Source organism: Neophocaena asiaeorientalis, unplaced genomic scaffold (assembly GCF_003031525.2).
Source record: "Neophocaena asiaeorientalis asiaeorientalis breed wild unplaced genomic scaffold, Neophocaena_asiaeorientalis_V1.1 scaffold254, whole genome shotgun sequence".
In the NCBI taxonomy this organism is placed as follows: Eukaryota; Metazoa; Chordata; class Mammalia; order Artiodactyla; family Phocoenidae; genus Neophocaena; species Neophocaena asiaeorientalis.
The window spans coordinates 4,229,820-4,250,791 of NW_020174705.1; the positions used below are offsets into that span (position 1 = coordinate 4,229,820).

Genomic DNA, 20,972 nt, shown 5'->3' on the forward strand with positions numbered 1-20,972 from the left:
CCTTTCCTTCCTTTTTTAAGGCTGAATAATTTCCGCATTATCCCCATGTTAAAGGAGGGGACACTGCAGCCACATACACTGCAGGGACACTGGAAGGTAACAGAGCCAGAACTCACACCCAGGCCAACCTGACTCTGGCACCCAGTGCTCACCACTCTGCCACCCAGCCCCCTCCCTAGCTCCCTGCTGACTCCCCTGGGGCATCCTACCTTCCTTTCGCTTCCTCCCCTCCTCGCTGAGAGCTCCTGGGGCTCAGAGGCTTTACTTGCCTTTGGACCCCAACTCCACATGTAGCGCCTGCTGGAATCCCAAAGCCTGTGTGGAAGTGACTGGACTTGGGGGTGGGCTGGGGGTTGAGGTGGGTGGGGCCTGGCTGTGTGGCCCTCTGGGTGAGGCTCCCCTGGACTCAGCCTCCGCTCAGTTAAAGTTGCCCAATGACCAGGACAACCACACAGAGTTGTGCAGGCTACAACCTGCACACCTGTACATGGCCACACTGCCAATGACCCCGATGGCCCTGGAAGGTCCCCAATCTAGGAGGTCTCTGAGCTCCGCTCTTGGGAGGAGGAAGAAGGAACAGGATTAGGAGCAGCCCAGGACAAATGTGATGCAGAAAGCAGACTGAGGGTTGCTGGAGCTGGGGGGAGGGAGGAAGGAGGAGTGACTGCTTGATGGGTATTGGTTTTCTTTCGGGGTGATGAAAATGTTCTGGAACTAGACAGCAGTGATGGATGCAAAGCCTTGTGAATGTACTAAAAGCCACTGAATTGTACACTTGAAAATGGTTAAAATTTGTAATTTTTATGTTATGTATGTTTTATCATAATAAAAAAAATGTCCCACTCTCTCCAGCTTCAGCACCCTCCCAGGGCCTTCATGTATTCTAGGGCCCAGATCAAGGGCCACTTGTGTCCCCACAAGGGTCTGGACTCTGGACCCTCTCACTCCCCACCAGCTCCCCCGCCCCCTCCCCGCAGTGTCACATTAAGCTTTCCGAGGACATTTCCCTGCAGGATGCCTTCTGGGGGCATCTGTGTTTGGATTGGGCCCAGTGTTTTACTCAAATAAATGCATTACTGATGGCTGAATTTCCTGTGGCAGTGGCCCAACTGTGGGAAGATATTCAAACATGCGAGGTGGTTTCTGGAGTCTTCAAAACCCACCATACCAAAAGGCAGCTGTGGCTCGGTCATTCTCACAGGGCAAGAAGGAAGCGGCAGATAGAGGCTGAACGTCCTGCCCCTGAGACTGACTTCATGCCTCCAAGTGTTCCCATGGAATCAGCCCATTCTTTTGGTACCTCCTCAGTCCCGAACCAGGATGCCTGGATATCTTTGCAGCTCAGGCTGGGAAATCACATCTTCTGGGTACTTCCGCTGCAGCCCTGGGGCAAGAAGTCCTGGGTTTGAGTTCCTTACTAGCTGTGTGACCTAGGGCAAGTTACTCAACCTCCCTGTGCCTTAGTTTCCTTGTCTTTATAACAAGGATCAACAGAGTCTTGGCCTTAAAAGGTTTGTTGCTTTGTTTGTTTTCATTTAGGTATAGTTGTATAACATAAAAGTAACCATTTTAACGCATACAAGTTAGTGGCCGTTTAGTGCATTCGCAGTGTTGCACAACCACCACCTCTGTGGAGTGCAAAAACATTTTCGTCCCTACAGGGGTTATTTTTGAGGATTACATGTGTGAATGTTTGTAAAGCCTTCGAACTGTGCCTGATACAGCACGTGCCAAGTAAGTGCTCAGTAAACTGTAGGAGTGATTGATAGGAAAACGGAATAGGAAGCACGTGGCAGGTGGTGCTATTACTAATTCGCTTCTTTTGGCTGGAGGAGGAGGGAGTGAGACTCTCATTCCCTTCTAGGCCCCATTTTCCACTTTGAGCTCTCTGTACCCACGCAGCGGTCGCACCCCTTCCCCCCCCCCAACCCAGTGGCCTCCTCACCGGTTGCGGGCAGGGGCGGCGCTGATGGTAGCCAGGAGACCTGGAGACTCCCCGCAGTCTCAGGGTCTCTCCTCCGCTCCTCGTGACTTTTCTTGCCCCCAACCCCTTTATCTCCCACGCCAGCTCCTACTCCCCCAAGCTGCCACCTTCTGTGGCCAAGAAGACACGAGTGGTGTGGCCAGGACGATTCGGCCTGGGTGGAAAAGTATAATAGGAGCGTGAGCACGCCCACAACTGGGAGGAGATCTTGCGAGCGGACCTCCCCCACTTACGAGAGCGCACCGGCTCTCTCCCCAGGGCTGGCATTTACTCCAAGCATCCTGGGATCCCCAGGCGCTAGGAATGACCTCCAAGATCCCCCCACACTGCCAGGCCTGTCCGCTTAGAAGAACCACTTGGGGAGCTTGTTAAACAAGCACGTTCCCAGGCTCTTCGAGCAGTGCACGGTATTTCAACATGCACCCTGCTGAGGGAAGTCTTCGGAGTTGGAGAGTTTGGGATAGATTGCTCCGCCCCACCTTTCCAGGTGTAAACATCCCAATTTGTGATTACTTTGTGCCAACTCAATGCCTTTCGTGCTGTAACAACGGCCAACAGTGTGAATGCCCCCTACGCGTCCTGCACTGACGCCCAGGAGGAGCATGAGTTTCCCTGATGAACCCCGGGTCCAGCGATACACCCCGGACTCCCATCTTCCTCGACAATTCCCCTTGGTGGCGACCCCAGGAGCCGTGGACTGTCGTTTGCTGCCACCTTGTGGCAGGGATGGGAACCGTGTGCTCCATTTCCATTCTTGATAACCTTAACCAAGAAAACGCAGAATACTTACCGTGTTCCATGTCCCCAGTAAGATCCTGCGGACGTGGGGCAGATGAATAAGACAGACACGGTCTCTTGCCCTTGCGGAGCTCACAGTCTCCTGGGTCAGACCTACAAATAAATAAAATGAATGAATAAATAAGGTGATTACAGAGTGTGACACACTCTAGGAAGGAAGCAAACGGGCTCTTTATCACAAGCTGCAACCATATATTTGCTAAACAGAGCGCTGTCTGTCTCCCTCCCTGTACACACTCTCCCTGCCCAGAACTGTGGGCCACGCAAGGGCAGGCAGCTTGTCTGACTCCCTCTTGCAAATGGGTGAAGTCACACAGTGCTGGCACATAGTAGGTGCTTAGTAAATGTCAAGTGAATGAATACACGGATGACAAGGCTGTCCAGAGCCAGCTTCTTGGCTCCTCCAGGACAAACAGATGGGGAGAGGGAAGGGAGGGCTATGGAAGGAAGGCTGGGTCCCCGGGATCCTGGGAGGGCCGGGAGGGTTTACTTGTGAGCTAAAGTGAGAAGGATGGGAAATCGTCACCCTCCCGGGGAAGCCCCAGTCCACCCTGTTTTAAATTGTACCCTCACTCCGCTCGCTTCTTGAATCCCTTCCCTGGTTATTTTTTCACCTTGGTATTTCCCCCCATCTCACATAGTACTATATATTTGCCTTATTTATTTAATGTCTGTCTCCCCCACTGAAATGTAAACTCTACGAGGGCAAGGATTTTTTACCTGTTGTGTTCACTGATGACTCTCCAGCGCCTAGAAAGGCCTGACACTTAGCAGGAGCTCTGTAAAAGCAAGCATGTGAATGAAAGATGCAAGTTGGCGTCTTAGGGCAGGGCCAGAAGGGCACTGGGGCGTAGCCAGTGGAGGGAGCAGACTCAGAGCCCAGGAGGAGGGGGTTGACCCGAGTTAGGGAAGGGGCCAAACGTGAACTGTACTAGGGCCAGCGGGGCTGGGCGGGGCAAGGGTTCGCCTGGGAGCAGAGCTAGACTGGGGTTGGAGCCTTGGGGCGGGGTCTTCCTGGGGCTGAGCCACCCCTGAGGCTGCGTGCTTTAGGGGCGGGACCCTATGGAAGCGAGGCCTGCATGAGGAGTGGCCAGTCTGGAGAAAGGGCCGGGGTGGGGGGCGCGGTCAAACAAGGATGCATAAAACGAAGGGAGGGGCTAAGAAAACCGGCCAGGCCGGGATCTCCGCTGTCCTGGGTCCTGGAGCGCTCCCCGCTCCCGCAGGCCCCTCCCTGACCGGCCCGGACGCAGGGTGTGCTGGTCAGGACGCCCCACGCTCGGCGATCGCCGGCCCGGACTGCAGGGTCCAGCGATCGCGGTTGCGCCCCGCCCCAGGTGCTGCGCTCTGGGCCAGGCGGCCGCGGGGGATCCGGGCGGGCTCAGCTCCGTGCTGCCGCGGGGCTGCGTCTCGGAGACTCCGAGGGCTAGGGTGAGCGAGGCTTCGGGGGACCTGTCCGTGCATGCGTGTGGGCGCATGCATCAGTGTGTGTGCGTGTGTGTGAACCTCTATGCGCATCCTAGAGGGGATGCTGTGTGCGAGCATGGAGTTGAGTAGGTGCGTGCTCCAGGGAGCTGGGCGTGTGTGCAAAGTTGAGTGCGTATGCAAGGGCGGTCTCGTGTGGGAGGGGAGTCGTGCATGTGTGCGCGTGTGTGGCAGAGACAGTGCGTGTGAAATTTGGTGAAGACTGTGTGCGTATGTTAGGGTGTCTTGGAGGAAAATGGGAGGGCAGGTGCAATGATTCTTGGGGGGACTGCAGGGTCGGGACGCCCATGGTAAGCTGTGGGGTGCAGTGGGTGAATGAATTGTGGGAGTGTAAGAATTGCGAATGTGTGTGTTTCCAGGTGGGTGGCTTTATGGGTTTTTCCGGGGGCCCTCAGCATGAGGATGGAGGAACGTTTGGGGGTACTGATTGCTCCTGAGGAGTGAGTGTGGTCTGGGGCATTGAGTAATGGACCGGGCAAGTGTTTGGGGCATGGCCCAAAGTAATTTGGGGATCACATCGGCCCCTTTGCTTTGAGGGCTGGGGAGATGTACAGATGGGGCCAGAGCGATGGGCCTGCCCCTTGCTGGGGGATCAGTGGGCAGGGTTCCTGCTTTCCGTGGAGGGAGCTGCTCCCTCACCAGATACCCTCACCCAGGCTCTGTGCCCATTCCTGCCTGGCTGGCTTCCGCTGGTGGTCCTGCGAGAACATGGTGCAGAAGTACCAGTCTCCTGTCTGCGTCTACAAGTACCCATTTGAGTTGGTCATGGCGGTGAGTGACCTCTGACCCTGGGGCCCCCTGTGTAACAGTTGGAGGGAAACAAGAGGTCAGCTATGATGGGAGGGAGACGGAGACCCTTGGATCCCCAGATCAGAAGGAATTAATGAGCTACTCCACTAACCTGGTGGGTCCAGCTTCTAACCAGGCCATCCCACCTTTCCCCACAACTTCTAGAACCCTTGCCCACTGACCCAAACACACGGTCTTTCTTTCTTTTCCTTACTGAAGCTTATCTGTTTGCATCTTGGTCTCCTTTGTCAGAAGACAAGGATATCAAGGGCCGAGTTGTTTGCTGGCTGTCGTTTTGTGTACTGATAGTAATAATAATAATAATAATGGTACATATTCTAATGAGGGTGATGACAGCAGCCATTCACTGAGGGTTTGCTAAGTTTACATATGTTGTTTGTTTAATTCCCAGAAGCTCTGATTATTCTCATTTTACCTCCATTAAACCAAAGCTCAGACAGGTGAAGGAATGGCCTTAAGTTCTGTGGCCAGGAAGAGGTAGAGCCGGGCTTGGACCTGCACGGGGACAAGGGGGTAATTCCAGGGCCACAACACCCCCCATGTCCTCCCTCTGCTCACACACCCCCTCCCCTCCCCTTCAAGGAAGCTGAGACCAGGGGGAGAGGGGGCACGTGTGGGCAGGAAGCGTCTGAGAGCAGTTGTCTAATTATGCCACATAGAATTGTCTCCCAGGCCCTCCTGGATCAGTGGTCTGTGCACCGTGGGGCAGGTGCTGGGGACAGGCAGACGTGGGTTTCCTTCTTGGTGCCAATCACTCTGCCTCTCAGAGCTTTCCTCCCCAGTAAAACAGAGGCAGTGCTATGGAGTTGTGGTGAGGAGTGAATGAAATAGTGCCCGGTGCCTCTGGCTCAGTGCCTGGCACACAGTAGGTGCTCACTAAATGCAGCTGTCCCTGTTATTACACCATATGGTGTTTTAAGTGATTGTACTGAAAGTGTAAGAAACACCAGAATCCACCCCCATTGTCCTCATCCCACCCTTGGTTGCTTAATCCCAGCCTTCTTTCCGAGGACTTTGATATCAGTTGACAGCTCTGTGAGTGTGTCCTCCCCTAACCTATTCTATGAATCTACCTACGTATGTCACATAAAAGATGAAAAAGCATCATTGCAGTAATCCATACATGTCATGCTGTAATGTGTAGATGGTTCCAGGTCAGGAAAGAAGCAGGAGCAGGCCTGGGCTTGTACTGACAAGCTGGGTGACCTTGGGCAAGTTACTTAACCTCTCTGAGCCTGCACTTTCCGTCTCTAAAATGAGGATTACATGGTTTCCAAATCTGGGGGTCTGTTGTGGATTAATTGAGTCAACACATGTAAAGCTCCCAGTACAAGGTCTGGCACAGACCAAATGCTATTACTGTTATTGTTACTGTTATTGTGTTGTTGTCTGTGGCTGTGTGACTTTCCTTCATTTGTAATGGGGGTGGGACACCCCAGAGACTTAGGGATGTGCAGTCAGAAGTGCTGCGTCCCTGCCGTTGCCTGGCTGTGCTCTGGCTGTGTGTCTTTAGAAAGTCACTGAATTTCTCTGAGCCCCCATTTCTTCCTTTGTGAAATAGGACTGGTTATAGGCACCTCATAAGGTTGTAATCAGGATTGAAGGTGATTGTGGTGCATGTGTGGTGGGGGGTGGGGGAGGGGAGGTGGCCAGCACAGGGCCTGGTCTATACTTAGTGGACAATAAATGGCAGCTAAATATAAATAATCATCCTCTGTCTAAGGCTCCAGACAGCTCACATATTCTGACCCTAGGACTCATTCATTCATTCACTCAGTAGAAGAGAGACACTGTCCCCACTTTTCTGGGGTAACCTATGGCCCAGAAAGCCACGAAGCCAAGAAGCTGAGACAAACGACTGTAGAATGGAAAACTAGCACATTTTTATTATTGCGTGGGCTTAATAAATGTAAATTTACTATGTTTAGGATTCTCAAAAAAATATTTACAATCATTGCATTTTAAAATAAAAATGCCTGCTAAGACTTAAGACTTAGCACTTAAGATTGTATTAATAGGACTGTTGGAATATGTGAAGTGTATTTTGTCAGCTTTGAGTTCCATAATTGACTCAGTTTACTCCCCTAGCTGTTAACAGTCTCTAGGGGTTGATGGATAAATGCTTGTGGGTACAACAAGAAACAAAAGTTTTCAGATATTTATTATCTGTATTGTACTAATTTGTCATTTGTATTTTTCAAATACTATGTCACCTCATCTCCATACAGTCCTTGTTGGTGAAAGGGCCCCAAACTGCCCCAACATCGTCGACAAAGCCACTTTGCCGACTGTTTACAAAACATCATTGTCCCCAGAATAGCTGCATAACTCAACATAACTTGCTCGCTGTGCGGGCACAAAAGGGTTTTTCTGCACTTAATGTCGGTCTTTGTTTCTCAGCTAAACACTTGCCCTCAGTTTGGGTCAGATGCCAGGGAAGTTTCGGATGAACTCAGCTATTTTGACCACATCCGAGTGACCAGACAAGCTGGCTTTTGGTTTTTCTGTTTAACAAAACTGACTTGAGAATCAAAGCACCCCTTCACTTCTTCAGAAATCCACCAAACCACTGAAGTTCACAGACCACTGAAACTGGGTTTGTGGAATTGGTTATAAAATAGTACTAAGGCAACCTTTCTAGATCCAGCTTAAAATTAAAAAAAAATGATTTCTCTCTTTCATTTCAAAAATGTAACTAATCCACTGAGTGGGTATCTCTCTCCTTGGGCCAAATTCCTTGACGTGAATTCTGTTTCTGAAGGATGGAATTCTAGGGACCTTTGCTTTCTCCTTTCTTGATAGTATTCTGTATTATTGGGTTCAAAACAATGAGCTTGTATTATCTTGGTAAGCAGAGGAATACAATTAAGACAATGGAGGCAGCTGCCTATCCAGGGTTGGAGAGAATCCCTTGTCCCTTTGAATGTCGGGTCCCCGAAGGTGGGGGGTCTTTGTGGAGATCCCAGTATGTATAACGCAAAGACTATGTTTTGGACTGTGGACTGTGGTTACTTGAGCCCTGAAGGCCACTCTCTGGTCAGCCTACAGCCTGTTGTGAATGATTTCCAGCTCATCTGGGCTCTTCTCCTGAATGGGTGGAGGTTACGAGCCGGATCCTCCAGGCTGGGTCCCTGCTCCAGTTTCTTACCTGTGAAATGGAGATAATAAAGGCCTCTGCTCCTCAGAGAGCTGAAGTGAGGATTAAGTGAAGGGACATGTGTATCCAGACAGAGCCTGGCCTGTTGTTTAATGCTCGTGAAATATCCCTTAAGTGTATTATTATCATTTATTGTTTTAACAGCTTTTATGAGCTATAACTCACCTACCATACAATTCACCCATTTAAAGGGTCCAAATCAAGCAGCCGCATAGCACAGGGAGATCAGCTCGGTGCTTTGTGACCGCCTGAAGGGGTGGGATAGGGAGGGTGGGAGGGAGGGAGACGCAGGAGGGAGGAGATATGGGAACATATGTATATATGTGTAACTGATTCATTTTGTTGTAGGGCAGAAACTGACACACCAGTGTGAAGCAGTTATACTCCAGTAGAGATGATAAAAAAAAAAAGGGTCCAAATCAAGGGTCTTCAGTATATTTAAAGAGTTGTGCAACCATCACCACTGTCAGTTTTAGAACATTTTCATCACCCCAGAAAGAAACCCCATACCCTTTAATCATTATCTCCTAAACTTCCCCATCGGGCCTGGCCCTTGACAACCACTAATCTACTCTCTGTCTATGGTTTTGCCTATTTTGGACATTTCATATAAATGAAATCATACACTATGTGGCCTTTTGTGACTGACTTCTCTCACTTAGCATAATATTTTCAAGGTTCATCCAGGTTGTAGAATCTACCGGTATTTCAACCCTTTTTGTGGCTGAATGATATTCACGTTATGTGGATAGACCACATTTGTTTATCCATTCACAAGCCTATGGACATTTAGCTTGTTTCAAATTTGGGGCTATTATGAATAACGTTGCTGTGAACACGGATGCACAAGTTTTTGTGTGGACCTATTCCTTCCAAAGAAACCCCTGCTGTGAATGGTGGTTGTTATGTAGACTATTTAGGCAGATTCTATTTTAACAAACATGTACACAGCATCTACTAGTTTTGAGTCCATTCAAATATTAACTCATGTGCTTCTCAGAACTACCCCATGAGCTAGGTTCGTTGGGTAACCCCATTTTACAGTTGAGGAGACTGAGGCACAGAAAGGATGAATGGATTATCCAAGGCCACACAGCGAACACATGGCAGGTGTGGACTTAACTGCAGGCAGTTTGGCTCCAGAGTTTACATCTCCAACCATGAGCTCTGCTGTTTCTCAGGGCTGAGGATCTGAAGTTATTGGGGTGGCCTCTGGGCCGAGTAAGCCGTCCCATGGGGCAGTTACCATCAGGTTTGTGTCTGGAATGTCCACACCCCATCAGAACCCTGCAAAGGAGAGCAGAGCCAAAACCTACAGTCCCTGGCTTCTTGGAGGGCAGCTGATCACAACAGTCCAGAAAGGTTTAACGAACACTCCTTGTGCCCACCCACTCAGGCCAGCTCAGAGGCAAGTACTTTAATAGCAGCCTCAGCTGCAGCAGAAGAGGAAACTGAGGCTTAGAGCGGTTAAGGAGACTGTCCCTGTGTCAGTGTATTTGTTTGCTGAGGCCGCGTAACAAAGCATCACAACTGGGTGGCTTGGAACAACGGAAATGTATTGCCTCCCAGTCCTCGAGGCCAGAAGTCCAAGATCCAGGTGTCAGCTGGGTCGTGTTCCCTCTGAAGGCTCTTGGGAAGGATCTGCTCCAGCCTTCTCTCCTGGCTTCTGGAGCTCCTTGGCTTGTGGTGGCATAACTCCAACTTTCACATGGTATGTTCCCTGTGTGTGTGCACTTCTATGTTCAAATTTCTTCTTTTTTTTTGTTTTTGGCCACGCCGCGCAGCTAGTGGGAGCCTAGTTCCCTGACCAAGGACAGAAACTGGGCCCTCAGCAGTGAGAGTGCAAAGTCCTAACCTCTGGACCGCCAGGGAATTCCCTAAATTTCCCCTTTTTTTTTTTTTTTTTGCGATACGCGGGTCTCTCACTGTTGTGGCCTCTCCCGTTGCGGGGCATAGGCTCCGGACGCGCAGGCTCAGCGGCCATGGCTCACGGGCCCAGCTGCTCCGCAGCACGTGGGATCCTCCCGGACCGGGGCACGAACCCGTGTCCCCTGCATCGGCAGGCGGACCCTCAACCACTGCGCCACCAGGGAAGCCCAATTTCCCCTTTTTACAAGGACAGCAGTCATCTTGGATTTATAAGAACATCCTAATGACCTCATTTTAACTTGATTACCTATATAAAGACTGTATTTCTAAATGAGGCCACATTCTGATGTACCCAGGGTTAGATATCCAGCATGGCTTTTTGGGGGGACACGATTCAGCCCATAACTCTCAGTCAATGGCATCATTAGTAAATGGCAGAGATTTGAATTTAGGGAATCTGACCCCATAGCCTGAGCTCGCAGCCAGACATCCTGGATTCTGTCTCTGACGTTCAGTAAACATCTGTGTGCCAGTGGCTGAGGTGGCTTCAGAAATAACCTGGCTACCTCTTGTCCGTCCACTGCCCAGGGGTCCCTGTGGGGCTCAAAGCCCTGTGGTTTTGTGGTCATCTCAGATTCTGCAAACCTAAAGAAGGAAGACGGCATGACAATTTCCTAAGCAATAGGCTGGCTGTTCATCCGGAGGAAAGGTTATAGAGGTGAGGGTTGCTGGTAGCAATTAAGTGTTAAAATATTTAAAGACCTGGACTTTGTATTGATAAACAGCTTGTAATTTAGCAAATGGGTTATTAATAAGGAGCAGCCTCTGAAGGTAAATCCTCGCAGCCCAGACCAACGGCAGGCAGTTAAAGTTGGAATCGTTGTTATGGATGTAGTTTTAATAAAGCAGCTGGGGCCTTATTTAAATGAGTTTAAATTAGTTCCCTGGAGCCTGTCATCTGATCCCGTTGCTAACAGATTAAGGGAAGCAACATTTTCCACCCTGGATTTCTTACAGGGCCCTGACGGGCTCTGATCTGGGCTGGGAGAACGGAGGTGATCCACTGCCCAGCAAAGTAATCTGATTTCAGAGGGCCCTGAAATCAACTTTAGGCCCTCATTCATTAGTTAATGCATGCGTTAATTCTTGCACGTATGCATTCCACAAATATTTATTGAGTTTCCACTGTGTGCCAAGCACCGTGCCAGGTTGCAGGAGCTACAGACTAGGTGATTCTTAGCACTTCTTGAAATGCATCATTATTCTGTTAATTTGCTTGCCTACTTGTTTATATGGAATTTGCTTGCTTATTTGTTTATATGGGTCTTTTTCATTATATTAAGCTTTAGAAAGGTGGAGACCTGGTCTGTCTTGTTCTCGTTCTGTCTTGACCTGGTTCTCCTGACAAGATCCCTTCCTGCCCTCATAGAGCTTGCAGAGTGTGTGTGTGTGTGTGTTTGTAAGAGAGAGAGAGAGAGAGAGAGAGAGAGAGAGAGTGTCCAGGCAATGTCATGTAGCAGGATTTGTAATTGGGGCAGAACTTGTTTCTTTGAAGAAATGAATGTGGCTTAGTTGGGCCCCTGTGATTTAGAAAGTGGCTGGTGGGGTCAGTTCATTTCTTCAAGGACTTTGGGAGCTTGGGAAGGTGTGGAAAGTGGATTGGAGGGGGGATTTCCATCCCAGAGGTGGGGAGAGCTTGGGGAAGCAGAGTTGACCAAGGCTGGGTGCATTTCTGAGACACTTAGAAGACCTAAAATAGCATTTCGGGACTTCCCTGGTGGCACAGTGGTTAAGAATCTGCCTGCCAATGCTGGGGACACGGGTTCGCACCCTGGTCCGGGAGATCCCACATGCCTCGGAGCAACTAAGCCCGTGTGCCACAACTACTGAGCCTATGAGCCACAACTACTGAGCCCACGTGCCACAACTACTGACGTCCATGCACCTAGAGCACGTGCTCCTGCAACAAGAGAAGCCACCGCAATGAGAAGCCCGTGCACCGCAATGAAGAGTAGCCCCTGCTCGCCGCTTTCTAGACCCAATGCAGCCATAAATAAATAAATTTATAAAAAAATAAAAATGAAAGTAAAATAGCATTTCCCTCCCATCATGATCCTGACATAGCACTAAGTGTCAAGACACTCTGGGTTGGCCTCGCTGCCGCCCTGCCTCTCCCTGAACCATCAGGGGTACCAGCTGATCCCGGAAGTCCGTGGGTTTGGAGCATGTTCAGAGGAGGATTATTCCCCACTCCGCTCCTCACGAGTGGGTAAGAAGCCACAGCAGGCTTTTGTGCAGTGCCCTGGCCCAGCGGAGGGGCTACACATTCCCGCAGGGCCAGAGAGGCCAGACGTTCCCCTGGCATGACCTCACGAGGAGGACACCAGGTCCCAGCCAGGCAAAGGGAGGCTGGCTTCCTTCCTCTTCCTTCCTCTTCCTTCCTTCCTTCCTTCCCTCCTTCAGCAAATATTAGCTGGGTGTCTATGGTGTCCCAGGTGTGCTACGAGGCCGCTGGGGAATCCAGTGGGGAAGGAAACAGACCTAGAGACAGAGGCATTGACTATAAACAAATAAACACAGACGTGATACCCTACTCCAAATCACAGTCTCGTAGGACTAGAAACCATCCAGAAGATGGCTTACCCTCTTAAAAAACTGGTAAAATATACATAACACAAAATTAACCATTTTTAGGGGTACAGTTCAGTGGCATTAAGTGCATTCACATTGTTGTGCAACCGTCACCACCATCCATCGCCACAACTTTTTCATCCTCCCGTACTGAAACTCTGTCCCCATTAAACACTAACTCCCTGTTCTCTCCCTCCCCCAGTCCCTGGCAACCACCATTCTACTTTCTGTCTCGATGAATTTGACGACTCTAGGGACCTCATATAAGTGGAATCATACGGTGTTTGTCCTTTTGTGTCTGGCGTCTTTCACTGAGCATTGTGTTTTCGAGGTTCATCCACGTTGTAGTGTGTGCCATGTGCCATTCCTTTTTATGGCTACATAATATTCCGCTACATGGCTGGACCATATTTTGTTTTTCCATTCATTTGTCAATGGATATTGGGGTTGTTTCCACTTTTTTGGCTACTGTGAATAATGCTGCTGTGAACATGGGTGTACCAATATCAATTCAAGAACCTGTTGGTTTACCCTTGTCCATTAAAAAAAAGAAATGTATGTGGTGACTGGCACTAAATGTGCTAAATGCCTCACACACCTTATCTCCCTTTAATCTTTTCAGCAACCCTTACAGAGTCGGTATCATTGTCATCATCATCATCCTTTTCTTTCTGAGGAAACTGAGTCTCAGAGAAGCTAAGTTGAGTTCACCCCGCTGGAAGGTGGCAGAGGCAGTGTCTAAACCCCATGCGTTGCGTTGTCTCTGCCACTTCACCATATCCCAGCCTTGCCCCCTGGGTCCTTCTGACTCTTTTGTCTCCATCGTTTTGTCTCCTGAGCTGCCTTTGACTAGAATAGCAGCAGGTTTCTCAGCTCCAGGGCCATCTGGGTACAGCTGTTTCTGTAGATTGTATACAGCAGTCATTTCAAAATGTTCCAGTGATGTTGCCCTGGTTCACCCACGTCTGCTTGCCTTCATCAGCGGGGATGTAACTACTGCCATCGGGTGTCTGATGGCTCCTTCAGCAACTCTGCCAAGAGCTGGGGGATCCACACAATGAAATATTATTCAGCTGTGAAAAGGAATAAAGCACTTACACGGGCTGCAACATGGATGAATCTCAGAAACATAATGCTCAGTGAAAGAAGCCAGACACAAAAGGCCACGTATTGTATGATTCCATTTGCATGAAATGTCCAGAAAAGGCAAATCCATAGAGACAGAAAGTGGATTAGTGGGTGCCTAGGGCTGGGGTCGGGGGAAAGGGCAGTAACTGTGATGGGTGTGGGGTTTCTGTGGGGTGATGAGACGTTTTGGTATTAGAGAGTGGTGATTGTTGCAAAACTTTGTGAATGTTCTAAAATCCACTGAACTGTACATTTTTATTTTTTTAAAAAATATTTATTATTTATTTATTTTGGCTGCGCCAGGTCTTGTGGCACGCAGGATCTTTGTTGCGGCATGCGGGATCTTTAGTTGTGGCATGCGGCCTCTTAGGTGCGGCGTGTGGGATCTAGTTCCCTGACCAGGATCGAACCTGGGCCCCCTGCATGGGGAGCGCAGAGTCTTACCCACTGGACCACCAAGGAAGTCCCTGAACTGTACACTTTTTAAGAGTACATTTTATGGTATGAGAATTATATCGCAATTTAAAAAAAGAGTTGGGGGAGCTGAGAGGATTGATTCGTCTGTCCTGGGGTCTCCCAGGCTTGCGGGGGAAGCTGGGGGTGGACAAGAAAGTCCCCTGAGGAGTGTGACAGGGAGGGTACACTTTGTGCAATGGTCACGGTTGTCATTGCCGAATCCAGCCTGCAGCACGGAAAGAGAAGGTGAAGTGTTGGACTAGAATATGTTGGTGTGGTTTGGATATTCTTTTCCCACTTTTGGCGGAAGGTTTGGGGTAAGCAGCATTCCAGCTTCCTTTGAATTTGCATGAGGAAGAGCAGGAAGGAAGGAGGGAGGGGAGGGGAGGAGGGAGCAGCTGTCAAGTGATTAGCAGAAATAGCTTTTCTGTACTTTATAGAATCTCACTCTTTTTTAAAATTTAAATTTATTGAACAAATGCTTATGTAGAACGAACCATGTGCCAGGCACTGTTCTCAGCACTTAACCAAAACAGGTTCCTTTATTCCCCTGATGGCTCAGTAAGGGAGCTACTTTTCTTATTCTCCTTTTAACAAATGAAGGAAGGAGGGAACTGAGAGCTTGATGACTTGTTCAAGGCTACAGAGCTGGTAGTAAGCAGAGCAGAGATTCGAACCCAAGCCCCAGAGTCCACACCCTTCATGGCTAAACTACACTGTCCTTCACTCCTTTATCATGTAATGCTAGGCATTTTGCTAAGCACTAGGGATTCAGGGCTGATGACTTTTTTTTTTTGCAATACGCGGGCCTCTCACTGCTGTGGCCTCTTCCGTTGCGGAGCACAGGCTCCGGACGCGCAGGCTCAGCGGCCATGGCTCACGGGCCCAGCCGCTCCGCAGCATGTGGGATCTTCCCAGACCGGGTCACGAACCCGTGTCCCCTGCATCGGCAGGCGGACTCTCAACCACTGCGCCACCAGGGAAGCCCAGGGCTGATGACTTTTTACTTCAGCAGTTGTGACACGGGAAAGAAGGAAAGAGGCACAACTGAGTACTCATTGGGAGGTTTCATGATTACTTCCCTTTATAGAGTAATCATGTTATAGACTAATCGTGTTCTCAGGGAGAAACAGGAAGTACTGTGCTCAAGGTTACCCGGCCTGGAAATGGGCAAGTCTGGCTAGGAATCTAGGCTCCCCTTTCCACATGCTTAGTGTGTTGATGTGGATTTTTGCAGGATGGGCAGCTCGTAGGAGACCTTCAATAGAAGTTTCCACTGGCCTCTGCCTGCCCCAGCCCTGTCCCTGCCTGGGCAGGTTCTGGGCCTTGGACCAGCTCCCTTTCTGAGCTGGCATGCGTGGGTGTCCCTCTCCAATCACTTGGCGGAAGGGCTGAAACCAAATCCTTCTGTTACCCTGTGTCCCCGAGGAGGCCACAGCATGTGTTTGTCCAGCTGGGAGAAGCTCAGGCCTGATTTGTGGGGATAGCAGTCAGCGTCTGAGGCTCTCAGGTAGGGATAAAACTATCTGTGTGAGCTGGTTTCCAACACAGGGAGGGTCCTGTGAACTACCTGCTCCTGTAAGACCCTGTCACCTGCCAAAGGCAAAGGGCCCCTGATCTGAGGGTTTTGGGCCGGCAGGATTCAGGATTTCCAAAACACTGACATTTGTGATGTAGCCAATGTCCACTGAGAGGCAGGACTGGGAGGTTCAGGGTTGGGGGCTGGGTCAGATGGGCCTGCGATCCAACCCCACCACTTACTGGCCCTGGGATGCCAGAGGCAAGTCACTCTGCCTTCTCGAGCCTCAACTTGCTCATCTGTAAAATGGGGAAATACTAGTTTCCATCCCAACGGGATGTGATGAGGACAAAATGGTGCAGTCAGCCCTCTGTAAATGTCACCATAACAACGGTGTCCAACACCAGCCCTCACAACCCCAGGGAATCTCTGGCTGACAGCCTCTGACCCTGGAGAATTAGCACTGGGGTAGACTCCTTATTTTGGGGCCCCCCGCCTTCCAGATGGAGCCTGGGCTCTGGGGTCCCCACAGTGCTTGGGGTGGCACCATTGTTGAAACAGCAGTGCCTTCCCTCACACAGTCAGGGAAAGCTGTGTCCAAGAGCCTGTCTGCTGCTGATCAGCTCCGCCGTTATCTGGGGGTGCCAGACGGGATTCTTCCAACAAGAGGTTTGTAACAAGAGGAAGTTGGTGAAGTTCGCTTGGCTGTGTGCACTGCACTAACGGCCTGTCATTTCTCTCCCTGGACCCCTTTCTTGGGGCTTTTTGGGCCATTGGCAAGTTTGCATTCTTTCTTTCCTTGCCCATCGGCTTTTCTTTGTTAGCCCAAGAACTGAGATGGGCACATGTCTGAGTTCAGTGCCGCAAAAAAAACACGTAGCCCAGGCCTTGGATATGCCATGTGCAAGCAAGTATATGGTTAGAAGGTGCCATAAGTGCTACCAAGAAAATGAACAGGACAGAGAACAGTACAGGAGGCAGCGTTGCAGGGATGAAGGTAGGGGAGGATGTCCCAGGAAGGGGGGCCAGCACAGATGCGTCCCCGAAGCCAGAACATCTCTTGAGCCTTCAATCCAGGTCTCCTACCCTCTGGAAGCCCCTGTGACTCAAACCTCTCTCCCCCTTAGATGTCAGGTGGATTGATTAGTGTTCCAAGAAGAGGGAGCAGCAAGTGCAAAGGCCCTGTGGCAGGAACAAGCTTGGTGGGTATATTTGTTTCCTGTGGCTGACATAACAAAGTACCACAAACTGGGTGGCTTAAATAGCAGACATTTTTTACCTCATAGCCCTGGAGGCTGGAAGCCTGAGATCAAGGTGTCGGCAGAGCTGGTTCCTATTGAGGGCTGCGAGGGAGAATCTGTTCCATGCCTCTCCCCTAGCTTCTGGTGTGGCTGGAAATCTTTGGTGTTCCTTGGCTTCACCCCAACCTGTGCCTTCATCTTCACATGGCATTCTCTCTGTCTGTGTGTTTGTGTCCAAATTTCCCTGTTTTAAAAGGATGCCAGCCCTATTGGATTAGGGGCTTCCCCCCTACTCCAATACGACTTCATCTTAATTAATTACATCCACAACAAACCTATTTCCAAATAATGTCACATCTTGAGGTACTGGGGAGGGGGTTAGGATTTCAACCTATGAATTTTGTTAGGGGTGGATGACACACAATTCAACCTATGACAGCATGTTCCAAAAACAGCAAGGCTGGAGCAGAGAAAAGGAGGCTGCAGTGGGAAGTGGGATGGTGGAACAGAGTAAGGAGTATAAGAGTAAGAGTGGGATTTGTTCCGGGCATCCAGGCCTGTTCTGAGTATGTCGTTCCATCTGGGGAGCAGGAGAGAGACTGCAGAACAGAGGAATTGGAGATGCTCAGGGGCAGTGTGGCCACTGCTTGGCAGGAGTTGAAGGACTGAGGGTAGAGAAATCAAGACCACATGGCCCCGGGGGAAAATGCCTGGGCTGTTTCCAAGCTGCTGAGCAAGGGGTTCCTGAGGGAGCAGGGGCTGGGCCGGCTTGGGATTTAAATCCAGGTTCACCATATTGCACTGTGTGACATTGGGTAAGTTACTTAGTGTCTCTGGGATCCAGTTTCCTCATTTGTCAAATGAGGGCACCATTCAGATGATTAAATGGAAGAAGGCACACAGCTGGAGGAGCAGAGTCAAGGCCTCACTGTGTGCCAACTGCTCTGAGACGTGATCTAGTGACATCCTTACCACCAGCCCATTTTATAGATGATGAGACAGAGGCTCAGAGAGGGCAAGCGACTTGCCTAAGGTCATGCAGTGAGAAGGTAGCAGGAACTCAAACTGAGCCTGACCAGTTCTGACACATGCACCCTTTTCCCTCCATAAACTTTCAAAAAAAGGTCAGCATCCCTCTGCCCATCACGGAGGTGGGGCAGAGCCCAGCTCCTCTGGCTCTCCCTCTGCTCAGAAGGGGCTGGGAGGGTGTTGTTTGCAGTTCTTGCAAATGTGCACTGTGCCACCATTTGAGTCCTGTTGCCTGGAGAATAAAAACCCTGGGTGCCTACTATGTTCCAGGCTCTGCCTCAGATACTCAACCTGGTATATACCCATTTTCCAGATGATGAAATGGCTAAGAGAAAAGAAGGGGCTTGCTTCTCCTGGAGGTGGAGCTGGGCTTCATGCCAGGCGCCTGACCCCCACCCCAAGCTCTGCTTACTTTGCTATGCAGCTCCTTCCTCAGTGGAGAAATGCCTTCCTTTGAAAGAGGGCTCAAGGTGGCCTGAGATGTGTAGGGGAGACACAGTTCTCAGGGGACCTCCCTTGCCAGCCCTGAGGCTAGACCCCCAGGAGTGCCATTGTGCATTCTCCCCTGAGGAGAGTTATTCTAACCCTGGGGTGTTTGTACAAAGCAGCCAGCCTCTACACGTGGAGGCAGCCCTGTCCTCCTGACCCTGGCGGACATGTGCTGGGCTGGCCTCGTGGGACCTTGAGTGACACCAAGAGCACCAAGCATCTCTTCTTTGTCCCTCCCGCGCCTCTGCCCTTCTGAGCTGAGTGGTCCCGCCTCCCTGCCAGGAGCCAGGAGGGATGGGAAGGAGGTGTGTGTCCTCAGATGCTGGCACTATTTTTGGAGCTCACTTTGATCCTTGATTCTGGGACACGTGGCTGTGACAGGCTCTTGGAGCAAACCCTGCTTGAATACAGTCAGCCACAGATGCTGGTATGCCCCCCGGCGGCTCTGACCCTGGCACTTCTGGAATTGAGCTCTCATCCTCCAATCTGGATACTTTTTCTTTCTTTTACTTGCCTAACTGCCCTGGCTAGAACCTCCAGGACAATGTTGCATGGAAGCAGCCAGAGCAGACATCCCTGCCTAGTTCCTGATCGTAGGGGGAAAGTGTCAGTCTTTCACCATTGAGTATGATGTTAGCTGGGGTTTTTGTAGGTGCCCTTTATCAGGCTGAGGAAGTTCCCTTCTATTCCGAGTTTGTTGAGTGTTGTTTTTTATTGTTTTAATCATGAAGGGGTGTTGGTTTTGTCGATTGCTTTTTTCTAAAAGATATCTTCTTTTAAAATGCTCCAAGCCATATTTAAAATAGATAACCAACAAGGACCTACGGTATAGCACAGGGAACTCTGCTCAATATTCTGTGATAACCTAAATGGGAAAAGAATTTGAAAAAGAATAGATACGTGTATATGTATAACTGAACCACTTTGCTGTACACCTGGAACTAACACAGCTTTGTTAATCAACTATACTCCAATATAAAATAAAAAATAAAAGACAAAAATAAATAAATAAAATGCCCCAAGCTAGCCCACTCTACCTTCCCAGGGCAAAACCTCAAATGTAGAGTCAAAACGTGATTTGCCAAGTCATAGCTCAGGCACTCCTGTGTCACTGCTCTAGAATAGATGTTAAGACGGTGGTCTTGGTAATACAGGCAGTGGTCACTGCTCTTTGCACAGGCCAGGACGCTCTTCTCTTCTCTGGGCACCCCCTCTCGGAATTGGGACAACAGCCCAGTGAGGGCTGGAGGGAGAAAGGTTGTGCTCTGGCTGCCCCCAGCCCCCTTGGCGCTCACCCCCACCCCTCTGTCCCCAGGCCTATGAGAAGCGCTTCCCCACCTGCCCGCAGATCCCGGTCTTCCTGGGCAGTGAGGTCCTACGCGAGTCCCGCAGTGCTGATGGGGCGGTGCACTTGGTGGAGCGGAGCTGCCGGCTGCGGGTGGAAGCCCCGCGGCTGTTGCGGAAGGTGGGCGCGGAGGGGGTCCTGGAGAACCGGGACCCCGCGGAGGAGGGGACCGGACGGGTGGTAGGGGATGGCGGGCGGGGGACCTGGGACCAGGGGGTGGGTTCAGGCGTTGGAGTGAGTGTGTGTTGGTACCCGGAGGGCGTTCTGGGCTGGGGGCCTCCCGTGTCCAGGAGAGACAAGGGCCGGGAGGCTGGGCTGAGACTGTAGGACGACCAGGGACAAGAGGGAGTCCCGGGGTCCGGGAAGTCGGGGGAAGGGGGAAAAGTCGGGGATCCGGGCCCTGGCTGGTGGGCAGGTGCGGGGCAGGGGGCCGGGGGTCCCGGGGTCCGAGGGTGACAGGCGCCAACCCTCTGGGTTCGCACCCCCAGCCGCCACCTCACGTCCAGCACGCACGTCCCTGCTGCCCTGTCCCTGCAGATTGCAGGCGTCGAGCACGTGGTCTTTGTGCAAAGAAACGTCTTGAACTGGAAGGAGAGGACTCTCCTCATCGAAGCGCACAACGAGACCTTCGCCAGCCGCGTGGTGGTCAAGGAGAACTGCAGCTACACGGTGAGCAGCGGGCTGGAAGCCCCGATATGTATGTATTAGTTTAAGCAGTCTCAAAAACTGCTTGGGACATACTTACTAAAATATTAATGTTTATCTGAAATTCAAGTGTGACTGGGCATCTTGTATTTTATTGGCTAAATACAAGACCATGCCTCCCCACCCCCTTAATGAAACTGTGCCTCAGTTTCTTCACCTGTAAGATGGGGTTAATGATTGTACCTACCACATAGGTTGTGGTGAGGATTAAATGAAGTGAAATATCTGAACCCCTTAGAGCAGTGCCTGGCACATACTAAGTCCTGTATACGTGTTAACTTTTTTTTTTTTTTTTTTTTTTTTTTTTTTTGGGTTTGGGGCCCTCCCCG

The 20,972-nt window shown here is 50.5% G+C and overlaps 1 protein-coding gene across 1 annotated transcript in view; it reads left to right on the plus strand.

Moving 5' to 3' along the window:
• The first annotated feature begins 4,942 nt into the window (after nt 1–4,942).
• Nucleotides 4,943–20,972, plus strand: part of SEC14L5 (SEC14 like lipid binding 5) — a 38,844-nt gene continuing 22,814 nt past the window's right edge. The window contains exons 1-3 of the mRNA XM_024759653.1: nt 4,943–5,035; nt 19,909–20,058; nt 20,476–20,607. Coding sequence (XP_024615421.1) covers nt 4,973–5,035; nt 19,909–20,058; nt 20,476–20,607 — 345 coding nt within the window. The 5' untranslated portion in view covers nt 4,943–4,972. The remainder of the gene's footprint in view (nt 5,036–19,908; nt 20,059–20,475; nt 20,608–20,972) is intronic.